Source organism: Camelus dromedarius, chromosome 2 (genome assembly GCF_036321535.1).
Source record: "Camelus dromedarius isolate mCamDro1 chromosome 2, mCamDro1.pat, whole genome shotgun sequence".
Classification (NCBI taxonomy): Eukaryota; Metazoa; Chordata; class Mammalia; order Artiodactyla; family Camelidae; genus Camelus; species Camelus dromedarius.
Genome location: NC_087437.1, coordinates 12644371 through 12671377, shown reverse-complemented (window position 1 = coordinate 12671377; position 27007 = coordinate 12644371). Strand labels below are relative to the sequence as shown.

Genomic DNA, 27007 nt, shown 5'->3' with positions numbered 1-27007 from the left:
CATTAATTTGAAGTCTTCAAATAATTAAAAACTGATGAGTGTCCTATTTTATAGATTCTTCTCAAATTTTGTTAAGTCCTAATTTACATAAAATGAATGATAAAACATTATGATTGTTCCATCTCTGGGAGACACTTTTAAAATGATATCTCAAGCCTTAAATCAGGCCTTAAGTGATTGAATTTCTGTTCCTAATTTCATAGATAATTATGTAGGTGAATTTTTAACACAAGTAACAACTTACAAGAAAATTGATTTATTAAATTAAATGCTTCAAAATTGTGTTTAGGCTTTTTCCATACATCTAAAATGAAGTATACAGTTGTATAGCACGCAAGTGACTTTAAAATTTTATTCATAGTGTATGCCAGAAATTATAGTAAAACTTATTTGCATTGTACCAGTGTGCCTTGCTCCATGTTGGTATATTTTATGCATTATATTAAATTATTGTTTTGCTAAATATTGAAGTCTTATCTCTATTTTTACTTATTTATCTGAAAAATGACTTTCTGTTATATCATAATAAAACTGCTGTGAAGAGAAGATAGAAGTTTTTATGCAAAAGGTTAAGAGAAAATGTAGCACTTTCTAAAGACCTGTAAAGTTTGTCTACTGTATTTAGAGAAATGGGAAACCCTATATTAGCAGCCACTTTTACAGTGGTCATAAGGACTACTTTTTGTCACCGTTTTTGAGAGATATTTAAGTATCCAGGCAACACCCTGGTAATGTCATCAGCTTACGCTCTCCTAGCACGTGCAGTATTGCCCCGCTGTCTCCGGGGACGTGTAAGATAGATGTCAGCACCGTCAGAATAACTGAGGCCAAAGCTGTTGACTTTTATTCTCTAAATGCTTGTCTTCCTTTTTTCCTTGTACATTTTTAGAGACAGCTGGAATATTTTTCAAATAAATTATTTGGAATAGCGTATCATGTTGATTAAGCTGGGTGTGAGTTTAACGTTCATTTTCTTTCTCTCCTAGCTGAAAGGCCTAAGTACACGTTTGATTTCTCAGAAGAAGAGGACGATGATGCTGATGATGATGATGACAATAATGATTTAGAGGAATTGAAAGTTAAAGCATCTCCCATAGCAAATGATGGAGAAGATGAATTTGTTCCTTCAGATGGCCTTGATAAAGATGAATATACATTTTCACCAGGCAAATCGAAAGCTACTCCGGAGTAAGTAACGAAGCAACTGCTGTTCAGTTCTGTGGTGCAGGTGGTTGTCCAGGCGTCTGTCAGAAACCTTACAGTAAGCTCTAAAAAATCGTTCTTCTTCTGGGTAAGGCCCTCCTCGTGACGGAATAAATCTCGTTAACGTTGCAGCTGTTTACATAACTGTCGCTATAGTTCAGAGCCTGCACTGGCAAATTTTTTCCTTAAAGGGCTTGATAGTCAATATTTTAGGCTTTGAGGCCATATGGTCTCTGTTGCAACTACTCAGTGCTGCTGCTGTAGCAAGAGAGCATCCGTAAATAACGTGTAAGGGAGCAGGTGTGGCTGTGTTCCGGTAGGGTTTTATTTACAAAATTAGGCAGCAGGCATATGGGACGTAGTTTGACAACTTCTGGTTCTGAGAAAAGTTATTAAATCTTTAGAATTGGGAGGATTAATTTTCTTCCCTAGCTTTGGTATTGACTGACTTTTCTTGCCTCCAGTGAGTGTGAACACTGTAACATGTAGGATGTGAAGTTTGTGAACTATTTCAAATTTTTAAGGAAGTATTTGACCACCTTTTTATAAAGAAGTAACTTACTACATGCAGTCTAGTATCAGAAATCAGATTATTGCCTAATCTGATGGAGATTCTGACCTTCTCCTTAGATTTTTGCCAGTAATTTATTGATGTTAAATTCTGGAATGGTTTTATCAACCATAAAATTTAGTGATAGTTTGAATAGCTTTAAACCTTTGCTTTTGTGTTAATCATTGGTTTGTCTGTTGTCTCTGGGTGTATGTATGCACACTTATGCTTACGAAAGAGAAAACGGGAGAAGGGAGTTTAGTTGCCCTGTCTTTAACGAAGAGAAACAAATGAGAAAATTAAAATTTTGTTCCGTAATGATAATCCTGCCGTACGTGTTATATGTATCTTATTAAGGGTGAAACCAGACATTTAAATTATATTGTGGTGTTTACTTTTTTTCTTTCTAATAGAAAGTCTTCCCACGACAAGAAAAGTCAGGATTTTGGGAGTCTCTTCTCATTTCCTTCATACTCTCAGAAGTCAGAAGATGGTACGCTCATTTAGTCTTTTTAATGGTTACTTATTGTATTATTGCTGTGGATGTTTTTATGTGTAGAAAACATACCTTCTTTTTACATTTTCTTCAATGTAATAAGGTTTATTTAGTTTTCCTGAGGTGATTCCTAACTAATTGGTCAAATCAGCATTACGGAAGCGTTTAGGTGGCTAGGCAGGTGCTAACCCGTATGTGTGTGTTGGGGGGGGTGGGTGTGAATGCAGTGTTTTGAGAGAAAAAAAATATAGACAGAAATTCTGGAAGACAAATTTAATTTTCATGGCAATGTGAATGGGTATATGTCAGGTTGTTTAAAGCTATGAGCGCACAATATGCATATTTGTTTTACTGAACCCTAGTACCTGGAAAACTAAAATCTTCATAGAAGTAGATTTAATCCGTATGTATAGTTTTTTATTGCCTATATTTGTGTGTGTGGAATTTTTAAGGTTAAAACCATCTAGTTAGATTTAATTGAGTCACTGGTTTTCATTTTTTTAATACACACATACATGCAGGTAGACAGACTTAGATGTGGTACATGGTCTATGTGTGTAGATATTTACATGTGTACATATCTGCACTTTTTGAATGAATGTCAAAACAGCTGTATAAAACTATCACTTACATCCAAGTTGCCATTTTAAGAGTCCCTGTTTCGGTTTGAGGGAGAAAGAAAGGAGGGACGAATTGATTAATTAATTGAGTGTAAAAGTAAACTGAAGGTAAGCCTGCATGCCTTTTAAACTAATCTTTAATGATGTAACATTGATGAACATAATTACTGATACTCTTCAAATGGTAAATTGGATGTGTAGACAGTGAAGTAATCAGTGAGAACGTTTTAATACCTCATTTTAAAATAAATCATCAGTGGTTTTGAATTGGTTATGTTTTAAATGACTAGCATTTGGGACTATTAAGAATTTTTATTACTCTTATGTATTCTATGCACTTTTGAAATATAACATTTTTTAATTTCAGCTGTTTGTATGTTGTGGATTATATGATCACAAAATAGAAACTTATGTGATCTATTATGTAGCTAAAGAGATGTCATCAGTAAAAAGAATCAAAAGTTTAACTACTAAGTGGTCCTTATAGAATCTCTGTACTGAAAAAAAGCTTTGTAATTTTTAGATTCAGCTAAATTTGACAGTAATGAAGAAGATTCTGCTTCTGTTTTTTCACCATCGTTTGGTCTGAAACAAACAGAAAAAGTTCCAAGTAAAACAGTAGCTGCTAAAAAGGGTATGTATGCATACTTGATTTTGTTAAGCACTGCATAAACCATATAGAGACAGTTGATGTTAAAGGAAACGTAATGCAGTTTGAACCTATTTGCACTAGGACTTCAGTAGAAAATAGTTATAAAGTATAAATGTGTGTAAGGAAAATCCCTCTTGTTTTCTAACCGTGTGAGGTAATTATTGTCAGTAAGACCTCATTTTAAAGCTGTTGTGATTATGAACTAATCCCATGCATTGACACCTGAAGGTGGCTTCCTAGTAAAGCTCTCCGCTAGTTGCTGGGTTGTGCAGGAGATTGAAAGCTTGTCCCGGTGGCTGGTTGTGTCACCTGTGTAGGCCGTGCCTTAACTCCTCCTGTGGAGATGGGTCAGCTCAGTGGGTCCTCTTTATCTTTGTGAGTCATGTAGCTTCTTTCTTTCCATAACCTTAGATTGCTTTTGAATAAGTTGATTTGAGTTTACTCATGAATCTGTTACTGGAACTAAGGTACATACCTTGGTGGTTTTGAAGGAAGTCAGTATTAGTGCTTTGTGTTTAAAAGATAATCACTACTTACCCAGCAAGTGAAGAAACAGTACGGAATGCCCTTTCAAGGTCTTGAAAAGGCACAGCAGACAGCGCCGTTGCAGACACACATATTAGATGTGGCGGGACAACAGTAAAGGTCCCTGCTTCTCTGAGCACACGAGGACCGTGCTGAGACGTTGGCTGGCTGCAGGAGCCTCTCTAGCGAACACACTAGGTGCCCCACCCGTCCCCTTGCCCTAGCCGCGTCAGTGCACATTGGCCATTGTATGTGTTTCTTTGCCTAAGGACTTTGTCTTTGTTGCTGGGCTGGAATATCACCGTTTCCCCACCCCTGCCACCTTTACCAGGGGTTGAGGAAAGCCGGCCTACACATAGCTCGGGGTTCTCGCCCCTCAGGTTAGCTGCCTCTGGGATCGGTGTTTTATACCAGCTCTCAGACACTCCTCGAGTGGTTAAGATTCCAGAGTGATGGCTTGAGAACCTACCCATGACTGGCTGCCCTCTCTTCATCGACTCCCTCTTAGACTCCCTTTCCTTCACTCCCCAAACAGATACTCATAACTCAAGTCTTTGTGTTGGGATCAGGTGGGGTCTTTGTCTAGGGAACTGAAATTGAGACAGGCCTTATAATTTCCTTTTATGCATCTTTTTTTTTATCATCTTGATATGAGCATCTTATAACCATCCTGAAAACTTAGGAGCCGTATCACTCCTTGAACATATCAACCTGTTTCCTTCATCAAGCTGTGGACTCTGTTTAACCTAATGCAGTAGAGGTGAGCACTGGCTAAAAGGCTGGCACACCACAGCGCCTGTCCTGTTTGGTTCTTCTGCCAGTAGCTGGACTAGCCTTTTGTCAGCTGAACGGGTGACAGCTGTGTGGTATGATTTTAGGGACCCCAGCAAGCTCTCAGCTCTTCCCCTAGCCTCCTCCAAAAATACAGTTCCCACAAAATACCATTTCAGGGAGAGGATGCATCATGGCCTTCTGTGGGATCATTTATGTTAACTCCAAATTATATAAATTTTATAACTTACTAAAATTCTCCAGTAGTTTACAGCAAAAAGGCAGCTCATAGTACTCAGATATCTGACCTACATTTGCTCAATAGCACAGCAAGTGCCACCTAATACTACAAGCCTGGAAACTCTTCCCAAGAAAAAAGGTGATCCCTGAACACCCTGCTGTGTCAGGCCCACACTGCTTGGAGCTGCCATGTGGCTCCTGTGGTGCATTTAGTCGGGGGGCTCAGAGGGAAGAGCCACAAACCACAGCCATGAGCCCGTGGGCCCCTCCTGCTGTTCTAATGAGGGGCTTGCCTCTAGCACCTCAGGCTGGGACTGGGAATACATTTCCAGAGAATTAGTGTGGGTTTTTTTAATAGAAAAATATGATTAATTCAATACTTCTTTTTTTTAAAATTAGGTTTTACTAATCACACAAGAAAAGACTGCTTTATCAATTTTCATAAACTATAAATGAAGCAAGATCTTTAAAAACAAAATTCATCAAAATAAAGGTCTTTGGGTCTATCATCTGCTTGCCTAGAATTTTCCTATTTCTTTTCACATAAAAGTGCCAAGTCTGGATTTCAACTTTTGAATGGAAGTGTATCAGTTCCTATTCATGGTGTTTGAGGGTTCCATAAATTTTTTTTTCTCTAAAACCTTTTAAAAGTTAGAATCTAACATGTAGTTGTACTTGGGTTATAATTAGTATGTCAGACATGTTACTTTGGGTCATGGCTATCCTATATTTTTACTGCTGCTTTCTGAAAGTTACTGCTTAATTCATGTTAATGGCCCTTGTTTAAAATAGCTCACTTGCATTATCAAAAGGCAAATTTATGCATTATTACGTAAAAAGCATTTTGTCATCTATGAGCTGTTGTTTCCCTTTACACTGGCACTAAATGGAAAGAAATCATTGTATTATTGAAGGCTTCTCAGTTTCACATCAGCAGTAAGAAATCCCCTCATTATACGGCTCACTTCAGCTCGTGCTGTTGGTAAGTATATTACGCTGATCTGTGAAATGGAAATTTGCTTAATAGGAAAACCGTCTTTAGATACAACCCCTAAGCCCAAGAGAACTCCCAAGCAGAAGAAGGTAGAGACTGTGAACTCTGATTCGGACTCCGAGTTTGGCATTCCAAAGAAGACCGCGGCGCCGAGAGGTGAGGGGTGTCTTCATGTAACTCTCCAGCATGTTCCAGGTGCAGAACACTGTGTCTTCTGCTCAGTGAATTTAGAGGGGTATTTTAAATTGCTTTACTGCTCAGTAAGCAATGTGTTTAAGAATCAGTGGTGAGTTAGAGTCCAAAGGAAGTACAGCAGTTTAGTCCAGTCACTTTGTTTTACAAATCAGGAAATTGAGAAATTACAAGGAGGTCAGATAAGTGACGCCCGTGCCGAAGATCGGAGGTCCCCTGCATGGACCTAGTGGAAGTGGTTATTAAGAAGGCAGGTGAGGGCTCCTCACTAAAGCATGGCCTCGGTGGGCTAGGTTGGAGCGAGGACTCTTAGGCTAGAGCTTTTCAAACTCATCTAGGAAATGAAATGAAATCCAGGGCCCGACAAGGGCGCTGGCACCAGTGCTTCTCCCTGCTCTCTCCTCTTTACCTTCAGAATCTTAAAAAGTCCTTAAAGATGCTTAAAAAATATGTAAGACATGATTTTCTCTAAGGGTAGCTGCTCAGTCTTTCATCCAACTAACAGATACTACCATCAGTGTGTTTACTGAAGTGGTGGGTAGGGTAAGGAGACACAGAACCACATGGAAACAAGGGACAAGAGGGGGCAGAAAAGGGGCACAGTGGCTGGGGAGGTCAGTAGTTAGGGACCCACAGTTTGAAACCTTTATGAATTCACTAGCGCCATGGATTCATTTGATGAAATGTGACATCCCAAGACCCCTTAGGCTCTCGTGTCCTGCTGTGTGTGCAGCCTAGTCAGTCATAGCTCTTCAGGAACTTTAAGACATGTAGAATTGCAGTTTAGCTCCATTTTCTCTTTTACTGGCATCATCAAAGGATCGAGAACATTTGGTCACCTTCCCTCCCCACCTCATCCAATGATGAGAATGAGAGGTTAGATGAAAAAATAGGCTGCATGAATCTAGTCTGGGAAGGAATATGGATTTGACAGATTATCTCATGGTTTAAGATTGTGCTACTTAAAATGGTTGTTAAAATGCAGTTGGTAAGTATTGGCCTGTGACAGATTAGAAACCAATTTTTTTCATCACGTATAATTTAAAATATACTCTTCTAAGAGATTTTCTTTTCAGGCCAAGGACTGTATGTGCAAAATGCAAATGTTTTCTTTCATACATTAGGGGCTTGGTTATTAAAATTTGTCACCAGGACCTTCTGACTAGTTTAAGTGTATTTGTGAAGTACTCTTTAGTCATGTCAACCCCAGACCTGACAGAATGCTGCAGAATTGTTTCTGCATCAACCAGGGGAAGAGATCAGGAGTGCAGTACTAACTGGGCACGCCAGAAAAGGGAAGGATAATGTTCTGTATTTATCTTCTATATTGCACTTAACCTTGAGATAACAAACCCTTTGTATCATTTTAAGGTAAAGGCCGAGGGGCAAAGAAAAGGAAAGCATCTGGCTCTGAAAATGAAGGTGATTATAACCCTGGCAGGAGAACTTCCAAACCACCCAGCAAGGTAATCAGGACCATCTTTTTAATGTAGTTCTAAGATAATATGTGTAAGTGGCTGAGTTCAGTAAACTATGTCTTGTAGCAGAGCTCAGCAGAGCAGCTCTTACCCACGGGGGCTTGTATACGGTTAGATATCACCCAGGTGGAAAGTGCAGATAAGCGGGACTGTCTCTCGGGTGACAGTGTGGCACAAACTAGCCTGAGAGTGTCCCCCTTCCGCCGGTGAGCACGAGCTGCACGCTCCCTGTCTGAAATACGAATTTTCAGAACCAATGAAGGCTATTTCTTTTTAATGTGGATTTATATGACCAGAACTAATTTGATTTTTCTTAACTTGAATTCATTTGACTGTGGCTAATTATCCCAATTAGTCTGACCCTTCACCAGAAGTACAGTCTCTTTTAGGTAAATTAATAACATCAAATGACTCCCTCGTCTCTCTCTGTCCTATTAAAACTTAAAAACAAACAGGGATGAGCTGAGCTGTGCGGTGCTCTCCGCATTGACCTTTCCCATCCCGTTGTCTGCTGTGACTCTGGTCCATCCTGGTGGCTCTTCTCTGCATTTTTATAAACACTAACAAACATTGTGCACTGCGTTCTGTGCACAAGTCCTGTTTTCCTCTCATGGCCTGATAGGTACTTACCAATAAGACAACTTGAATTTTTACTAATCATCTGTGCATTGTGCATGTTTGCTGGGTAACATGTAAGTTCAGAAAGAATGAAGTAATGTGGCTAAGTACTGCGAGATCACCAGGGTGACGAACCATACCTAATCCTACTTTTCCCTTCATAGAAGTGATGTGGTAACTGGCCGCACACTTAAGTTAGCATTACAATTCTGATTTTAAGAGAACCATTATTTGCAATATTTCCCAAATAAATATAAGTATAAGGAATACATCTTTTTAATACTAGTCTTCTTTTTTTTTTTTTTAACCCTTTTAAAAAACTTCGGGGTTTTAAGTCTCTCTTTTTTAAAAAAATGTCTAGAAACCGAAGAAAACATCTTTTGATCAGGATTCAGATGTGGACCTCTTCCCATCAGACTTCACTTCTGAACCACCCTCTCTGCCACGGAGCGGGCGGGCTAGGAAAGAAGTAAAATACTTTGCAGACTCTGACGAAGAAGAAGATGTTGATTTTGCAATGTTTAATTAAGTGCCCAAAGAGCACAGAAACATTTTTCAACAGATAACTTGTGTTGTCCTTTTGTCTTTTCTGTCTCAGACTTTTGTACATCTGGCTTATTTTAATGTGATAATGTAATTGATGGTTTTTTATTATTGTGGTAGGCCTTTTAACATTTTGTTCTTACACATACAGTTTTATGCTCTTTTTTACTCATTGAACTGTCATGTACTGTCTGATTGGCTTGTAGAACTGTTATAGACTGTTGTGCATTAGCACAGATTTTAATTGTCATGATTGCAGACTACAGACCTGCTTTTTGAAATGAAATTTAAACATTAAAAATGGAACTGTGTTTTCTGTCTCTTTACTCACGATGACAGTAGTAAAAGCTCCCATACACCTTTAAAATAAATATATTTTATTCTTTGCCAGGAGACTCCATGGAAAAAGGTAAACAGTATATGAACATAGAAAGCATTGTTAAACAATCTCAATGTACAAACAGCCAGTGAAAGTACATCACAGACTTGCTAATATATCAAAAAAAAAAAAAAAATCCCACTAGTGCTTAAATGAGAACTAAGAAACTGACACTGGTATCTGTTAACCACTCTACCCCAGCTTCCATTCTGTTTCATAGTGATTGAACAAGGCCAGAGGACACAGAGTCTCTGCCCATGTCTTTGGGACTTAATGGAAAATAAAACAAACCGATATTAAGCAGGAATCTGCAAGGCTACGCGAGCCCCATGGTGCAGGTGGTGGCCCAGCCTGTCGGTGAGCCCGTGACACCGCCCTAATGGCTTGTGAACAGGTAAACAACAGCTTATTAACACTGGAAAGTGTTTCCGCCTTGGAGGCTATCATTACTGTAAAAAGGGATCTTTTTTAAAAAAATTGTGTAGTTATGTCATTAAACAAGTAATAAACCACTTTTAATTTAAAGTGACATTAATTGAACAAATGACATTTGATTAACTGAACTGGCAGTTACACTGATACAGAATTCTCTTCTGCTAGTGCAGCGAATTTGTGTACTTTTACTGGGCAACAAGAAATAAAAAGATGCAGTCTGAGAGCATCAGAAAGAGCAAGGACAAGCCTCTACACTAACTAAATTAGAGCATCTTTAGCCTTACCTTGTCACACTGTACAACAGTCCCGTCTCCTTACCTCGAGGTCTTGATTATTCTGTGAAAGCAAGACGGTTATCTTTTTGAACCTGTCTTAATGGACACGTACAGTAATCGGTTTCATAACCTTGGCGTCTCAGTTACGGGGAGTAAGCAAGACAGGAGAGCACCAGACATACAGGAGAGAGAGAACAGAGCCAACTTCTGTATGTACAGAGTCTTCAGAAACTTAACCAGGGGTAAATCATTTTGACTGGGTCTTTGCCATGCAATCTTGAGTGTTCAAAGAGGAAAACAGAAGCTTGTAACTAGTTTTGGGTTGCATGAAATGGCTGATTTTTAGAATTTAAAAAGTTTGTATTTCTAGGTAAGTTAGACAGTGAGGGGTATATACTGATACATATGAAAACTTCTTGGTCCTTCTTGAGTTTCGATATATTTTCAGTCCAAAAACTAAGCAGCAGTAAAAATGTTTCTTCTTGCATTTTAAATCCCGATGTGAAGGTACTGGGGAATGTCTGAAGTAGCGGGAGAGTGTCCTATTGCACCAGTGGTGACTGACTGACACCGCTGTTGTCCACCGAGCTGGGTGACACGCTGGGACTGTGCTCTGCCGTGTTCCCACTTGAACTGGGGGTCAAGGGTTCATGTCCTTCAGAATTCTCCAGCATTTCCTGAATGAGAGGTGGCATCGATCCGGGGATTTCCATTTTCAAGGTAATTACACGTTCTGCACCTTTTAAAAAGAGATAATAGAAATCTGCTAGAGATAAGGAGTTAGGGTGAACACTGGGGCCAACTTTCGTGTCCTTTAACAAGGGGGAGAACGGTGCTACCAGTGCCGCCCGGAGGCCACCCTAATCGCACAGCATGAACACGTTTCCACTTCATCTGTAGAAAAAGCAGCAGCGACGTGATGACATGCTTACATTTGATCATTCTATGCCTCAGTCGGTGTTAGAAAGCAGTATCAGTATATATTTACTTGACATAATTTACAAAGAAGTTCCTGATAAAAGACCAAAAACAGTGTATCTTGGAAATGAGCCCGCTGAGAGGGTTCCAGTGACCCACAAACGGAGGAAGTGACTTGAGTAATAAGTGTGTGGTGATGGTCAGCGACAGAGCAGTGCACTGCCCCACAGGGCAGCCGCTAGTTATGTGTGGCTGTTCAAACTTAAATCCATTAAGTTAAATACAATTAGGAAACCAGTGTCTCAATTGCATTAGCCACATTTCAGGTGCTTGAGTGCCCCGAGTGCTAGTGGACGACGCGGGTTACAGATACAGGGAGCGGCAGTGTTCGTTCACGACCTCACTGTTTTAAAATCAAAGACGTCAAAATTACAGTGGTCAAGCACTGGTTTCTTCTACACTGAGTTCCATGCCAGGGATGAACTCGGTGTCTCACTTAAGAAACCTCTAAGAAGGAGCTCAAGAATTGAAACTCCCTGTCAAGCAGGTTTATGGTGCTTCTAAGCACTTTCTGAAATGGAGTTTGTTCCTTGGCTCACCAGGGTCTTCAGAGACAGAGTGCGCGCAGCGGGAAGGGGAGTGACAAGCAGCAGGTCTGGTGCCCGGGGCGGCTGCCGAGCTTTCTCTCTGGTAGGGAAACCCCGCTCCAACACGCAGCTGTCACAGGGCTCCAGGCGCTTCTGTAACTGCTCCAGGTGCCTGTAACCTGGAAATCACTAGGCAGAAACAGTTCCACCTCTCCGGAAGGCGAGAGCGTCTCTGCCTAGGGGCGTGCAGAGGTGCCCCTGCCTACGCGCGGGGGCGCCGCGGCCAGGCTGAGGGACAGGGCCGCGTGACCCGTGACAGCCTAAGCGCCGCTCATCGTTCTTGAGGTTTGGCTGTTCAGGAAAAACTGGAATCATGTCTACACAAACCAGAGCATGTGTGGAAAGCTGGAATGAAATGGAATGTGTGGAAAACTAGGAAACTGAGAAGCCTGCCATATTGTACGTTCTCTTGGACACAGTTTTTCTAATCATTCGCTTAAGTCATCTGAATTTTAAAGCTCTATAATCTGTTAAGATCACTGGGGTAGGGTAAGATTTGAGTTTTTCTTTTTTTTAAGGGTAGGTACTATTTTCATTGCTTTTGATTTCAATGAGAAATGAATTCCAAAATAGTAAAAAAGCAGTCTTATCAAACATCCTGAATTAAAACACGGGGTTTGAAAAAAGCAGTGCAACGTGGTGGGGACTGAGCTCACCTGGCGGGCGAGCACGGCGGACAGGGACGTACCTTTAGCACTGATGCTGCGGAGATCCGTGATTTTCATTAAGATCTTTGGAAACATATGAGGCTTGCTGGGTCGTCTCTTTCTGATATAAATTTTTAGTGCTTCCAGCAATGGTTCTTGTAGCTTATCGACTTTTGTTGGTTCCTCAAGGTCCTGGCGGTCTAGATACCAGGAATTAAGCATTAAGCAATCAGTATCAGGACAGAAAGAGTTATGCACTTTGCAGGCTAGAGAATTTCCGCCCATTTCCTCTCTTCCTGCTTCCGCTGTGTCATAACTTTATTAATTTGATGATTCAATCACACAAACAAATCTGAGGACACTGCAACTGCTTCAGGCAATGATACTTGAAAATGATTGTCCTTGTTGATCAAAACCACATTTTGATGGCTGGTTGCTTTCGTCCCCAGCAGAGAATTACTTCTCATGACCAGGAGGTGTCACTACTGAACTGAATTAGAAACCTTGAGCAGGATGGTTAAAAAGGCAAGGTGAATCAGTCCCCTAATTAAAGCTGGTTACTCTTTAATCACTTACGATTCAGCCTCCCCTGAGCCAGCAGGGGTCACTACAGAGAAGAAAGCCCTGTTTATCCCAGTCTTCCAAAGGTTGGTATAGGGCCAGCACAAGGACTTGTAGTCCCAGCCACTAAACTAGCAAACAGCACAGGCAAGTTCCTTGGTGCTTCCTTAAAATGTCCCTAGGCAATTTATTTAACAACAATCTGATCCTACCTTAACAAAAAATACCTGTGGCAACTGGAGAAATAACATTTTGGTATTGCAGAACAGAAAGACCCCGAATACCTTTAATTTTATAAAAAATATTGAAGAATGCAACAAACTCTAAGCATGCATGCCTGGCTTTGTTCACATGTCTTTTTCCATGCAAAATAACTCCAAACTGGAGATGAGGAATTTCCCATAAATTACAAATGTAAGCTGTTCTTCAGGAAATCTCGTGAGGGTTTTCTGGGTGCTGGGTACCTCCACAGATCAAGCAGATGGCGCTGAGAAGGCCCGTCTCAGTGTCATCCATCTCCAGAGGCAGGAGCTGGCTGGCGAAGGTGAACACGAGGTCAGTCAGAGGGCCGAAGCCGGCGTTGTGCATCTGGGTTCGATTCAGGGTCAGGCCATCCGAAAATGTCATGGTGTCTTGTTCTGGGGTGTACCTGGTGCAGATTCTGAGAATCTGGAAGAAGACAACCACGTCTGATGGGGCATCAGAGCGAGCCTGCCCTGACAGCCTCCATGAGATCAGGGCAGGAGATCACGTGGAGATTTCCTGGGAGCTCCTGCAGCACCAGAGCCGCTCACCCCTCTTTGGATGTGAATGTCCCCCCAGCTCTTCCTTCAAAAGACCACAGAAGTCAAAACCCGGGCTAAAGCTATTTAGGGAATAATAAATAGGATGCAAGAAATTTTGAGAAGTATCTGTTTATACTAAAAGTAATTCATCTGACTCAAATAAACATTTACTGAGTACCTACTTATGTCTCAGGCACTGTGCCAGGTGCTGGGGAGAAAAAGAGGAAAAAGATTCTTTTTTTTTTTTTTTCAAGAGTTTACAGTCTACCAAAAAGAAAGACCAATATTTACCATTTATTAAATGTCCAGTGTATACTGAGTGTTCACATGCTCTCCATTCGCCTTCCCAATAACTCGGTGGGGCCAACAGGATTCTCATCTTACAGATTAGGCTCAGAAAGGTTAAGCCATGTACCCAGGGTCACACAATTAAGACATGGCTGAATCTGACTCCTCCCAAGTCAGGCTCCCTGACTTGTGATGTCTCTGATTCGACGGGTCCACAGAGGACTACGATCCACGGGGCAAGAGAGGAATGAGCAGGGCGCCAGTGCGTGGAAGAGGGGACACTACGGCACAGCCGGCAGGAAACCCAGGGCAGATCCACGGACAAGAGGTGACACCTCAGCTAAGCCAAGAAGCCTGGGTGGGACTGCTCTAGAAAAGCAGCCTGGGTCTCGTGCCGCAGCCTCCCAACCCCGCCTGGCACGCCCTTGGTCTGCAGCCCTGCTGCTGCCCGTGGTCCCCCCGCGGCCCTGTCAGCACCCCGCCGGTGAGGGGCTCCGCGGCTCCTGTCCGCCCGGGACCCTAGCTCTGCACCGATGACCGGGAAGGGCCTCCCGCCAGCCGAGTCTCCACACTTGACCCAGCGAGAAAGTAATCCCGCCTGGAGAAAGGTGACCAGCCCGGCAGGCTGAGGGAGCTGAGAGCACCTTCCAGACGTGTGACGGGCTGTCGTCTCCAAGACGCTCCACCTCGGAGTCAGCCCGGAGGCCGACACTGACCGAAGGGTCCGCGCCTTCCGGTCCCGCCACCGCGTGCGGAGGGTGGGCCCTGGGGGAGGGACAGACGCCCCCCTCCCCCGGCTCCCAGCAGGGCCACTAAGAGAACTTCGGTCAAATCCTGCCCCTTGTCAGGGAAGTGCTGGGGGTTTGGGGCCAGGACACGTCTGGTGGGGAAGACCGTCCCCTCTGCTTGGCGGTGCGCACACAAGAGCCTCAGCCACTGGCCCTCACGAACCAGGAGGCAGTGCTGTTGTCCCACAAAGATCCCGTGCTCCGGTGTCCTTGCTCGGGCCCTCTGGGAAGCCAGCTATGAGCCGGCCCGGAGCCGGCCTGGAGCCGGCCCTGCTCCTACACGCAGCCTGGGCTCGGGCGAAAGCACCAGGCTGCCCTGCGGGGCGAGGGCATCTGTGGAACAAAAAGCCTGACTCCAGTGTCCTCTTGGCCAGAAGACACCTGAGGGGAGAAGCTGAGTGTCAGCGCACCCCAGCACCAACACAGAGGAACAGCTCCGGTCTGGCCGATGGCCGACCATAGGCCTGCGAGCCGTCAGTGGCTCACTGAGAAACCCGGTCCAAACGGCAGCTCACAAAACGGCTTTCAGACTATTCCACTCTGAAGGGGTTTCCTCCTCAGAAGCGGGACAGCATTTGGATGCTGATGAAGCATTTGAACTATGTCCTGTTGCCTCTCTCCCTAGAAAGTTCAAAACCAAAACCAAGTGTAAACGGGCCATCCAGAGAGGAGGGCGGGTGGCCGGGACGGAGGAGCCCCTGCCCCACTCCCTGTCGCCCTGGGCTGGGCCAGGCAGCCCTGGACACAAACCCAGGAGCTGCATCTTGTCACACTAAAGTCAAATGCCAGGAAAACCACCAAGCTTCTCCAGGATAAAGCGCCCTTTGTTTGAAAGGAGGCTGTTTTATCTGAACAGAGGAGCACGCCGGCCCCACGAGGTGGGTAAAAATAGCCCTGGCAGGGCCAGCGCACAAAGGAGGGGCCAGGCGACAACACAGAGCTCGTTCATGGGCAAAACCGACCCTCCCCGGGGCAGGGAGAACCCTGTCCCCCTCAAGGACACCGAATGCCATCCACTGCCTGCTGCGGCCGAGGAGCAGGGGCCAGGGAAGGGCTGAGTATGTGAGACCCAGAGACGGAGAGCCCCTCGTCCACTTCTGCTTGTCCCCTTAGTGACTGCCCCAACCCAAGCCACCTCTGCCCCTCCGCGGCCAGGGCCTCGGAACCGTCCTGTGTCTCCAGTCCAGCCCCGCAGCCAGAGCCGCTGCTCGACACAGTCATCAGAGCCATCTCCCCCTCGCCAACACCCCCAACCAATGGTTTCCGGACCTCTTCAGACCCACAGACTCCGGCCTCTTCCTGCAGCCCCGCTGCCTTCAGCTGCCCCTCCGCCCTGCTTGTTAATGTCTGCCCCACGCTTTCCTCTCTGAGCCTTGCAGCAGAGCCTTTGCACTGTTTTGTGCTGTTCCCTCTGCATTTCACACTTATCCACTGATCTTCACGTGCCTGACTCGTCTAGTCAAGGCTCAGCTCAATGTCACCTCCTCAGAGAGCACAGGGAACACACTTCCCCCAAAACCATTATTTTATATCACATCCCCCTATTTTTTTGAAATATGAAATAAATGTTTAAACATTGAGGTGTAACATGTGTGGTGGTTTTCAAACATGCCCCCAAATTCTTTGCTCCTACCCACTCTGAGGAGCAAAGCTTCATTCCCCTCCCTGCGAGTGTGGCTGGAGCCACTGCCTTGACTCCAATGATGGGATGCAGGGAAGTGACAGCTGGTGATGAGGCCGTGGGAGGGGTGGCGGCCGCTCCTCGCCCACTCTCCCATCTCTTTACTCTGGGGAAGCCAGGTGACGTGGCATGAGGACGCTCATGCAGCCCCCTGGGGAGGCCCTGTGGCAAGAAGCCCAGCCCTGCGGTCAACAGCAGACGTGAGGCATCATCCTGTGGGCAGCCTGTCCAGCCCCGGTCGGGCCTTCAGCTGAGGCTGCTCTGCTGACATCCTCAAGGAAGCCTCATGAGAGCCCCAGACGCAGAACCACCTGGCTCTGTGAGTTCCTGACCAAAAGGGGCTGTGACATAACACGTATTATCTCAAGCCGCTAAGTTTCGAGGCAGCCTGTTACGCAGCGGCAGATAACTAATGCAACATACATGGGCCATACACCCACCTCAAGTGCACACACAGCTGTGTGTACCCCAAGCATGGGCCTGCGTGAGCTCCCCAAGATCAAGGCACAAACAGTCCTAGCGCCTACAGGCTCCCTGGGCCCTTCCCAATCAAACCTCCTCCCAAAGGCTCCATCATTCCATCACTTTGACCTCTGTTTCTATGGCCTCATTCTGCCTGTTTCTGAACTGCAGGTCAGTGGAGTCACACAGCACTGTCTGGCTTCTCTTCACTCCGTATCTCGGCCGGGAGATACCCCCTGCTGGCGTGGGGAGCAGGGGTCTTTTTCACCACTGTGTAGTACTCCCAAGTGCCACCCAGTACCCTACTTTACTCTCCTCGCAGGCTGGTGCTCTGAGCCTCCCAACTCATCACCCTCCAGAAGACACGCTTCTACAAGGAGACTGCTCTTCACCTGTCTTGCTCCTTGCCATTTCCTTGCCATCTAGGGCAGTGTTGTCCACACAGCAGGTGACTGATGAATATTTACCCACTTATTAACGAAATGGATTCCCTCATCTGACTCTCTCCCACCTTGTAATCCCCTGAAGGGGGTTTAGGAAGTTCAGGGATTTCTAAGTTTTTGGCAAAGGAGAAAGCTCCAACTGCTCACCCATCTCAGTCTCTGTACTCATAGTATTTGAGTCTGGGGGGCAGACCCTGATCTGATTTTCCTATTTATCCTCCTGTGCTATGGGAACGCTGGGTGGTGGTGATGACACAGCAGCACAGAGCTCTGCCCGGCCGTCTCCCTCCGCAGCACATGGGGCCTCGTGTGGGCGCTCATGGGACACAGCGTTGCCCCTACGGGACCTGCTCGCAGTCTCCTGTTCCTGAGGAGGAGGCGTGTGCTGGGAGCGCAAGTCTCTTCTCGCTGCGCTGCCTCTGAAACCAGGGCTCAGGGAGTCGTTATTTAAAATGTTAGGAGAAATATGTGAAATTAAATTTAATAATCTATTTAATTTAACCTAATAGATCCAAAATACTGTTTCAACATGGAACCAACATAAAGAATCGTTAAGGAGATACTTTACATGATTAAACGCTAAGTCTCTGAAATCGAGTATTTCCTGCACAAGCACGGTGCTCACACCAGCCACATTTCAGGAGGCAGGAGGCCACTGTCCTGGGCAGCACAGCTCTGGACGGCACACGTGTGGGCGTGGGGGGGCCACACGCACATACACGGACAGCTCCCGGAGACGCTCCGGGCTCCCGGCCAGGAGGACGAGGAGAAGGACGACGAGGGGGAGGATGAGGAGGAGGAGGATGAGCAGGAAGAAGAGGAATAGAGGAGGAGCAGGAGGAGGTGGAGGACGGCAGTAAAGGGTACTGACTCTGTGCTGGGTACTGAGCTAAGTGCTTCAGGCGCATTATCCCCATGAGTTCTCCCCACAACCTGACTGGGGAGGAGCCCCTCTCACACCCACATCACTGGCAGTGAGTGAGGCTCAGAGACGGCCCCCAGCCTCCCGAAGGTCTTGCTATTCGTGAGGGGCAGACCTGGGTTTGAACCCAGGAGTCTGGCCCTTTCACCTCTGCACCACCCACCTAACACTGGCTGCTCGTGGGCCACAGCCAAGGGAGGAGGGCTGCCGGCTTGGGCGTCCGTGTGGGATGCAGGACTGTGGCCGCGGGAGCCTGGTGAGGCTCCCCAGGGCACCTAAGCTCCCTGAGCACTGAGCACCTGCCGCTGTGGACACAAGACCCCCTGACCCTGGGGCGACCTCAAAGCATCCCTCTTCTCGCTCCTTCTCTCCCAAAGGGCAGCAGGTGAGGGAACTGCAAATCACCGCCTGGCAACCAGACAAGAGGGGACCACGAAGCCAGCAGAGGCCAGAGCCGGCGCATCGGGACGGCTCCACGCGGTGCAGGGGGCAGGGTCCCACAGGGCCCGTGCCACCCTGTGGCCATTCCGCCTCACCACGGAACTCCATGTCGGGGTGTCCTGGGGCTTAGTTGAAATCCTACCCAGCGCCACACATTAAGCATTTGTGAGGAAAGTGTCAAAAAACCTGTCCTTGGTTGTTAATGATTCCAAGAACTCATCATCAATATCCTGGCTGATGGGCCAAAGTTGCATCTAACCTCTGGTGGCCGGGCAAGCTCCGTCCCCAGGGCCATACCTGCGACGCCACCCCTGCTTGTGCTTCTAATACCTCATGTCTGCACAGCCTCTCATGCCTTCAGAGCTGAACCATTTAGACTCAGCTGATTCACCGGGTCTCAAGCTCCTCCCGTAAGGCAGGTGGGGTCTCCATCCCCACCTCACTTTGCCGCATGAGGCTCAAACGAGCTGAGGTTTGCAAACGCTACAGGGCGAGGGGGTGTGACAGGTGGATGCTGCTCTCAGGTCCCACTCTTCCTGCTCCTAGGTTCATCCCAGCCCCTCTGATTTCATGAGAAGAAATCGCATCACACAGACTGTCAGGATCCCTGGCACCTGTACACCGCAGAGTAACCACTATCACTCTCCTCAGACCCGACTCCTGGGTGGACAGACAAGCTGCCAGCACAACTGCCCCCCACAGGGTCCTCTCTCCTCCTGAGAGGGATTGTGGGCGGGTGGGGTGTCTGATTATGGTAACTGAACTTGCTTTGCAGAACTGTTTATTCCAAAGCTATGAAAGATGTATAAGAAAAAGAAAAATCTCTATTTTTAAAATACCTCAAAAGCTAACCGCTTTCCCTACGCTCTGATGAACCCGTGGGGGCCAGCCTCCCCTCCCACTTCCTCCAGAGGCCCAAAAGCACACACCTTCCCAGGCAGGACACACCCCTGCCACCTCCAACGTCCCCTGTGCAAGGAAGCCAGCCCAGCCAGCACGATGACCCCATCACCGGGGCCACATCAGGGAGAGAGGGGTGGGCACGCAGCCGGCAGAGGTCTGCGGAGGCTGGGCTGCGATGGGGCCCTCACCCCTCTGGGGTGCTGGAAGCCACAGTGGGAGAACAGCAGGGCTGCTGGGCCCTTTCCCAGGGCCACGGAGGACTCCCACACCAGCTCCGGGGAGCCCTCGGCCACCAGCGGCAGGAAGAGCGGCTGGGGAAGCAGAGCCTCTGGTCTCAAAGCATCTCATCCCATCCTCCCCGCTCACCCGACCCACGCGAGCAGGGGGCACGTACCAGGATGTCCAGGCAGGCGGCCTTCAGCAAGGTGATCTGGTCTGCGATGGTCAAGCCGGTGAAGCCTGGCAGACGCTTAGCAAACTCCACGATCTTGATAATGCACTTGGTGGCCAGCTCGCTGAATTTGTCCCAGAGGCCCAGGTCCAGTCGGACTCGATGGTCAGCACTGGAATTCTGACAGGGAGAGGAAACACGGTCAGGGGTATCTGCCAGGAAGCCCGGCGGAAGTCAGGGAACTGAAGTGGGCTGACGACTCAGTCTTCACCCGGAGGCCTCGGAGGGGGTTGACTTTTTAGCTCAGATTCATCTTTTAAAAATGCTCAAAATTTTATCCCTGGGTTATCAAGTAACAGATGCAGGGAATCTCTATGCAATTACTCCAGCTCATAAACGAAATAAAGATAGGAGGAGGATTCACTGTTTTGCAACCCTGATGAATTAATGTACCCAATTCAGACGCAAGCCGAGACCACTGTCGGGTCAGACCGGCAGCCTTCCTGACGGTACCAAGGGGCCAGGTCCGGCCACGCCTGATCCACACCAGGATGTAATTTTTCACCCAAGTCAATTCGAGTTTGGTTTCTATCACCTGCAACAGGAAGAATTCTGACTAATGTTCAGTTAGGGCCTGAGATGGTACAGGTCTGAGCATTCCACATTCTCCCCAGAAAGAACTGTCTAGACTTAGAGATGAGGTCCCAACTCACAGCCACCATCACCTCCTACCTGGGTTATAGGAACAGCCCCTGCTGGGCTTTCCCTCATTCTACGCTGGCCTCCTCATGGTTTGCTCTTTTCCCAAAGGAATAAGGGGATCCTTTTCAAACAAGTCTGAGCAAATCACTGCGCTGATCAAAATCTCCAATTTCTCATCTCACTCTGGCAATGTTCTCTCAATGGCCTGCAAGGCCATCCTGCCCTCTGATCATGTCCCCCTGGCTCTCCCCAACTCTCCCCCTGCTCCACAGGCCCCCTTGCTCTCGCTGGACGAGGTAGCATGGCCCTACCTCTGGGTCTCTGCACTGACGGCCCCTCCACCGGGCCTGCTCTGGCCCCAGACTCCTGCGTGACGCACTCCCCATCCTTCCAGTCTGGTCAAGCCTGATCCCCCCGCCCCCACTCTGCAGACCCTTGCACTGCCTGTCCCCCCGCACTCCAGACCTGCTCCACTGCCAGCCCTCAGCCCCCAACTCACTCTCCCATTTGCTTCTTGTCTCCACAGTCCAGACCTGCTCCACTGCCAGCCCTCAGCCCCCAACCCACTCTCCCATTTGCTTCCTGTCTCCTTTGTCATTGCTGTGTCCTCAGTGTCTAGAACAGTGCCTGGCACACAGTAAGGGCTCAAAAACATTTTAATGAATTCGTGAGTGAATGAAGTTTCCCTAAGTTTATGCGTGTTTTTTAGTCTCAGGACAACTAACCTGTGAGGAGGCTGCTCTGTGCCGTGGCCTCTGCAGGCCCTGGAGGCAGACTGGACAGGGAGGGTCCCAGGCCAGCGTCTGGGCCCTGACACATGTGGACACCAGGCACCCCAACCCCACAACACGGGTTCCTCCCCTCAATGACAGGCCGCAGAGCCTGTAAAACGAGCTTGTGCTTTTAAGGGTGGTGAGGAAAGCAGGAAAAGAAAGTCTGCACAAGGGAGGCCACGGAAGCCCTGAAAAAGGTGCTGGCCGGCCCCTCCCACAGTGTTCCCTGCAGAAAGTGGGTGAGCATCCTGGGGTGACTTCACCCCTCCCCAAGGGCTTGGCGACAAGGTGCACCCAGTGGAGTGCGAGGCCAAGGTGTGTGGCCACTGGGTCTGTAATTAAATGTACTCGGTGGTTTGTCAGGTTGGTGGGAAGATGACAGGGAAGGGGGGCAGACAGCAGGAAATCATCTTACAACAGAGCATCCATCTGGAAAAAAAGGCACTGCGGGCACGGCCCGTGTGAGCCACATCTTCATCAGCCTCGCATGAGGCGACTTCACCACGCACCGGGCCTACCGCACCTTCTATTAAAAATAATGCACAGCCATCTTAACGGCATGTAAATCTAACTCACCATTATGCAAACTGAAGGGAAGGGGCAGTTAATAAAACACAAAATAACCCAGAGCTTTATTATACTGGGTGCTGGATTCATAGGCATGAGGTTTAAAATGGCTTATATATTATCCTCCAGGGCAGCCAGTGGAGAGCTCGGCTGGTTGGGGCGGTGATGAAGCGGGTAGGGGAGCACAGGGGCGGTGCTTTCAGAAACTGGGGTGGGGGGACGCTGGGAGAGCCGAGGGCAGAGGCAGCACCCACCCCCCAGCCCCTCCAGGCAGGATCCCAGCCCACCCTCCCCAACGCTGAACACAGGGCCGGGGCAGGGCCCCCCGGCTACTATAGCAGCAGTGGAGCCCAACCCTGAGAGGATTCCAATTAAATGGCTGTTTTGGTCACACAAGTGGATCCCTTCCTCCTGCCAGCTTGGTTCTCTGCTGCTTTTCTGACAGAAAAAGCCCCACAGGTGGCGGTGGCATCCCCAGTGTCTTTAAAGCCCATTCGCGGCAGTTCCAGGCACCACAGGGCTTTAATCAGGGCTGCCTGTCCTCCTCCTGGGCTAGAGAGGAGCCGCAGCATCTTGTAAAAGGAACAAAAGGCCCGGGCCACCTGCTGAGCTGGCTCCTTCCTGCTCAGGCCTGAAGTCCTCGCCCTCCGACCGTGCTGAGAAGTGACTTCCCTTCCAGCTGTGTGTGTAGAAGGTCCCCGCTGTCCACACGCCGCATCTCCACAGGCTGTTTCTCTTGGACCGGCCTCTTCTCTGGGGCTCACCTCGAGCCAGGCACTGTTCTCCGACCTCCTCTAATTCTCACGACGCCCCCATCTGGCAGGTGTACTGTCACCGTGGAGGTGAACGCAGAGGCTGAGGCCCAGAGAAGAGAGGCAGTTTGAGCTCCAGCACCGGGCCCACCATCTCAGGCACCCTCCAGTCTCCATCCCGGCTGGAACTTTGTTTGCTGACACCTGTCTCCTGGGTGGAGACTCCAGATGCTGAAAGGTACCCAGCGTGGCCACAAAGAGAGTGTGACATGCCAGGCCAGCATCTCTCTATGGTCAACAAACATGCGAACATACTAGCCTGTCTGTCCATCCTCAGAGGGCAAGGCCCAGAGGCCCCCAGTGCACGTTGCACGGTCCTCAGACCCCAGACGCTTTCAACAGCTGGGAGGAAGCAACTTGGCAACTGCTCTGCCAGTGCAGGGGAGCAGGGGAAACACAGGGCCGGGGCCCGGACAGGGGTCTCTGTGGGCCTGGAGTCTGGCTAGAAGCAAGGGTGACACTGTAGGATTTTCTTGAAGGTAGCGTTTCAGGGATGCTCCTGGTCCTCGACATCCAAGATTCCTGGGCTGGGACGGCCCCTCTGGACATCCTGGTGTTCTCAGAATCCTGGGCCTTGGTGGCGTGCAGGGTGTGGCCTGGGGGCCCAAGCCACAGGGTGGAGGCTGGACCAGTGCTCCAGGTGCTGGATGTGGGGTGGCTGCAGGATCCTGCAGGTGGTTGCTCTTTCTAGTGGATGAAGGGCTCCCGACATCTCCACAGCTCCCCATCCCGAGGGCACCTTGTGTCCCATGGAGCCTGAGATGGGTGAACGGCCGGCACACGGAGAGAAGAGGGAGCAGATGGCCCAGCTGTGGCCATGCCTCCTGGGACCACCTGGCTGTCCCACCTACGCTTACTTTTCCAGGACTGGGCATGTGGCTCTAAGAAATGACAAGGCATTCATACATGGTCAACAGGAGGAGACTTGTCCATTTTGCACGTCTCTGTGCCCAAACTGCACAAGGTGCTCTGGAATACTTTCCCCACTTAACCTCCCCAGCAGCCCCACGATGGATAACTGTTCAAATCCCGTTACATACTCAAGGCAGCTGGGGCTCAAGTGATGGCCCCAAAATCACGCAGCTCCTAAACAGCACAGGCGAGATTTGAAGGTCTGGGGGCCCTGAGCCCGAATGCCACCGTTGCTAAGGAGGCAGTCACCATCCCTGGAGCTGGCTGTAGCCCCGCCCCTGCGCCCCCCAAGGAGTGCCCCTCACCCGCTTGTTTTTGAGGAAGGTCACTGGTTAGAAGCCTCCCCAAGGAACCCAGCTCTGAGCCTGGGTGACCGTCCTGCCCAGGCCCGGGCAATGAGGTTGGGGGACTGGGGTCCTGCTGTCCCCTCCCGTTTCTGCTGCCTCCTGGGGCCTGACCAGTAACCCAAATTTACCCTAATTAGGGAATGAAAAAGGAACTACTCTTCCGAGGATCTGTAGGTGGGCAGCTGGCTGCCTCTTCATTCCTCTCTGCCCACGTGCTCCAAAGGCATCTGACAGGGCTGCCGGCCTGGTGAAGGCGGCCGGAAGCTTTCCCTCAGAAAAGCTCCGTATAGAAAATGCTCGATCTGTAACCACGGGCTTGCGGGGAATGTGTCATGGCTGCTGTTACTTATTTATATCCACACCAACTTCCAGAAGGGGTGGAAAGTTGCTTACAATAAAAACAGAGTTAGATCTGCGTAGAGAGAGCAGAGACAAAGAGAAAAGCCGAAGGAGAGGCTGCGTCCGCACAGCCTGGGTTCCGTGCACGGGCAGTGGCATTTGCAAGACGGTCAGGCCACCCCGCGGTCAGGGACAGCCCCCTAGAGGTGGAATTTGTATGTCCACTTTCCCTGTGGAATCAAAGGAGGGGCAGAAAGTTCCTGCAGTGTTTAGGGCGGCAGGCCATTTTTGGGGACCGATGGAGCAGGAGATGGGAAGGGGTGCTGGTGGCTCTTGGGGAAGCCCCTGTCTAGGGCTAGAAGCACCCTGAAACCAGGATGTGAACACAAGCAGCTTAGTTGGAAAGCGCTCCCAGGAAGCACTGGGAGAGGAATGGGGAAGGGGACTCTTACCCTGAGAAGGAAATTGCCAGACTGTTCAGAGATACCCAGGAGGTACCCTTTCTTTGCCATTAGGTGGGGACTGCTCCCAGGAGCATCAACTCCCCAATCCTCCGCCCCGCCATGGGACCCATGCTTGCCCCAGTGGCCACAGAAAGCCCTCGGCAGGGTCCCGGCCTGCAGTGTGAGCCACAGGGATGCAGATGCCAGCAGGGCCCTGACAGGCGGGCAGGCAGCCTCACTGGCCTGGAAGCAGGTGGAATCAGATCTTTGGCAAAACAAGAATCCAAGAGGGGGCAGGAAGGTGGGGGAGGGCCCAGAGAGGCCCAGCAGAGTCCCTGGGGCTGCTGACTGACAGAGGGAGGGCTGTCCTGAACCTGTGTTTTGGTCCCAGGCCATGCCAGGGCATGTGTTCTCGGAGGGAGCAAATGTATATGTTCTCGTGTTTGCCCTGCCCACCCCCAGACTAGAGTGGGTGCCACTTCACCTGATTACCAGGTAAGTCAGGGTCTGGGGGGCTGACAAGGCCACAGTAAGATAGCCCCCTGCCCCGCGGAAGATGGGTGGGGCCCCAGGTGAGGCAGCAAATGACCCCACAGGTTATCTCTCACCACGAGACCTGGCTCAGAAGTTTCCACCTCCAGGAAGCCCTCCCTACTGTGATTTTCTTTTACTCTGCCTTTTGGAGAAAAAAGTCTGATTTATTCCTAGGTAACAGCAACCCATTATGGTGGGGGGGTTAAAGGACATGCCCCTGGAGTCAGACCGTGTCCAAGTCCACTCATTGGCTGTGGGACACAAGGTAAATGATCTACTCCTTTGTGACGTGGGGGCATTAGAGCCACCTCACAGAGTCCTCAAAAGAAGTAAAAGAATTCACGTATTGGGAGTACTTAGTGCGGCCCCTTTACAGAGTAAATGCTCAGTGAGGATTCGCTATGATGATGATGACGGTAACAATACCAAAGACCCCTGATCACAGACTGCCCATTCTCTCCATTACTAACAGACTGATGTACAAAAATGAGGACGAGAGAGGTGAAGCCACTTGCATACAATCGCACAGCTGGTTGGTGGCTGAGCAGGATTTAAACCACGTTCACCTGGTTCCACCAGCCCTGCTCTTGATTCACAGCAACACCCTCCTGTCTTGTGGTCCCTGGGCCTGCTTTACCTCCCAGGTTAAAAATCAAAGCTCCCTTATGCTGCCCAGTCTCATGTCTGCTCTGGGGTGGATGGTGCCCCCAAGCTCAAGGGGGACTTGTCCACTGAATCAACAGCAGGCCAGGTCAACAGCGTCACAGACTGGCGAGTAGGGCGTGCTAGCATCTCTCCTTCTCCCTGACACCAGGGCCCGGGGGCCCAGAAGGTTGCACTGGGCCTTGCTACGCAAAGTACGGTTCACGGCCTTTGTTTTGCAGAGTGTGGTCTGCAGACCGGCAGCACCAGCTGTGCCTGGGAGTGCGTGAGAAACCACTCCCCCCACCACACACATACCTGCTGAATCAGACCCTGCACTTTAATAACTGCCAGGTGCTTTGTAAGCGAGCTGAGGTTTGGGAAGCAGGGTTCCCGGTCCTTCCTGTGTTGGCAGGTCAGCCAGGGGACCTGCCGTCTAAGACCGGCGCCAGCTCTTTAGAAGTTCGTGCCATCAACTGTCCAGCCCACAAGCCCCATTCTTTTTTTTTTCCTGCCATCATCATTTCATCTTTTTATCTTCATGACCTTTCAAACTACTCTTTTTCTAGCACATCAGTCATCAAACCAGCAAATGCTGCCATAGTTGGATTTTTTTTTTAAGTACATTTATAGCATCTTAGGTGAGCAACAAAAGCCACTTAAGAAGCCAGGACAACTTTCGAGTTACACTCACTCATTCAGTCCACAAATATTTGAGTGCCTATTCTGTGCCTCACACTGGGAATATACATCAGTGAATGTAAGACATGCAAACCCCACTTTAAAAAATTAAAGTACCTCATGGCATCTCCACCGCCATCCAGACCAGCCAACGCAGGCCTGCTGCCTTCTGATTCCACCTCTCTCCTTCCCCTTTCTCTTGATTTCTAGCCTCAGCGAAGCCATTCCTAGGGGAGCACCGGGAGAAGAGGGGCCCACCGCACTGGGGAAGGTCAGCCTCCCCTGAGCTTTTTCAGGCCCCCCCACCCCCACCCTCTTCTCGGAAGCCTGGCGGTGGGGGGTGGGGAGGGGGCAATCACCGGGGTGAAATCTTCCAGCCGGAGGGCTAATTTTGAAAGATTGAGCCC

The 27007-nt window shown here is 48.7% G+C and overlaps 2 protein-coding genes across 8 annotated transcripts in view; one reads left to right on the top strand and one right to left on the bottom strand.

The window, feature by feature from the left end:
• The window catches only part of TOP2B (DNA topoisomerase II beta), a 57344-nt gene extending 48151 nt beyond the window's left edge, over positions 1 to 9193 (top strand). For both annotated transcript variants that reach the window (XM_031434469.2, XM_031434535.2), the window contains exons 31-36: positions 987 to 1188; positions 2167 to 2246; positions 3393 to 3503; positions 6085 to 6207; positions 7615 to 7709; positions 8701 to 9193. In XM_031434469.2, the coding sequence (XP_031290329.2) occupies positions 987 to 1188; positions 2167 to 2246; positions 3393 to 3503; positions 6085 to 6207; positions 7615 to 7709; positions 8701 to 8868 (779 nt within the window). In that variant the 3' untranslated portion in view covers positions 8869 to 9193. The remainder of the gene's footprint in view (positions 1 to 986; positions 1189 to 2166; positions 2247 to 3392; positions 3504 to 6084; positions 6208 to 7614; positions 7710 to 8700) is intronic.
• Positions 9194 to 9242: 49 nt separating this feature from the next.
• The window catches only part of RARB (retinoic acid receptor beta), a 374567-nt gene continuing 356802 nt past the window's right edge, over positions 9243 to 27007 (bottom strand). For all 6 annotated transcript variants that reach the window (XM_010987801.3, XM_010987804.3, XM_010987802.3 and 3 more), the window contains 4 exons: positions 19852 to 20028; positions 13209 to 13413; positions 12225 to 12383; positions 9243 to 10710 (listed from right to left, as the gene is read on the bottom strand). In XM_010987801.3, the coding sequence (XP_010986103.1) occupies positions 10514 to 10710; positions 12225 to 12383; positions 13209 to 13413; positions 19852 to 20028 (738 nt within the window). In that variant the 3' untranslated portion in view covers positions 9243 to 10513. The remainder of the gene's footprint in view (positions 10711 to 12224; positions 12384 to 13208; positions 13414 to 19851; positions 20029 to 27007) is intronic.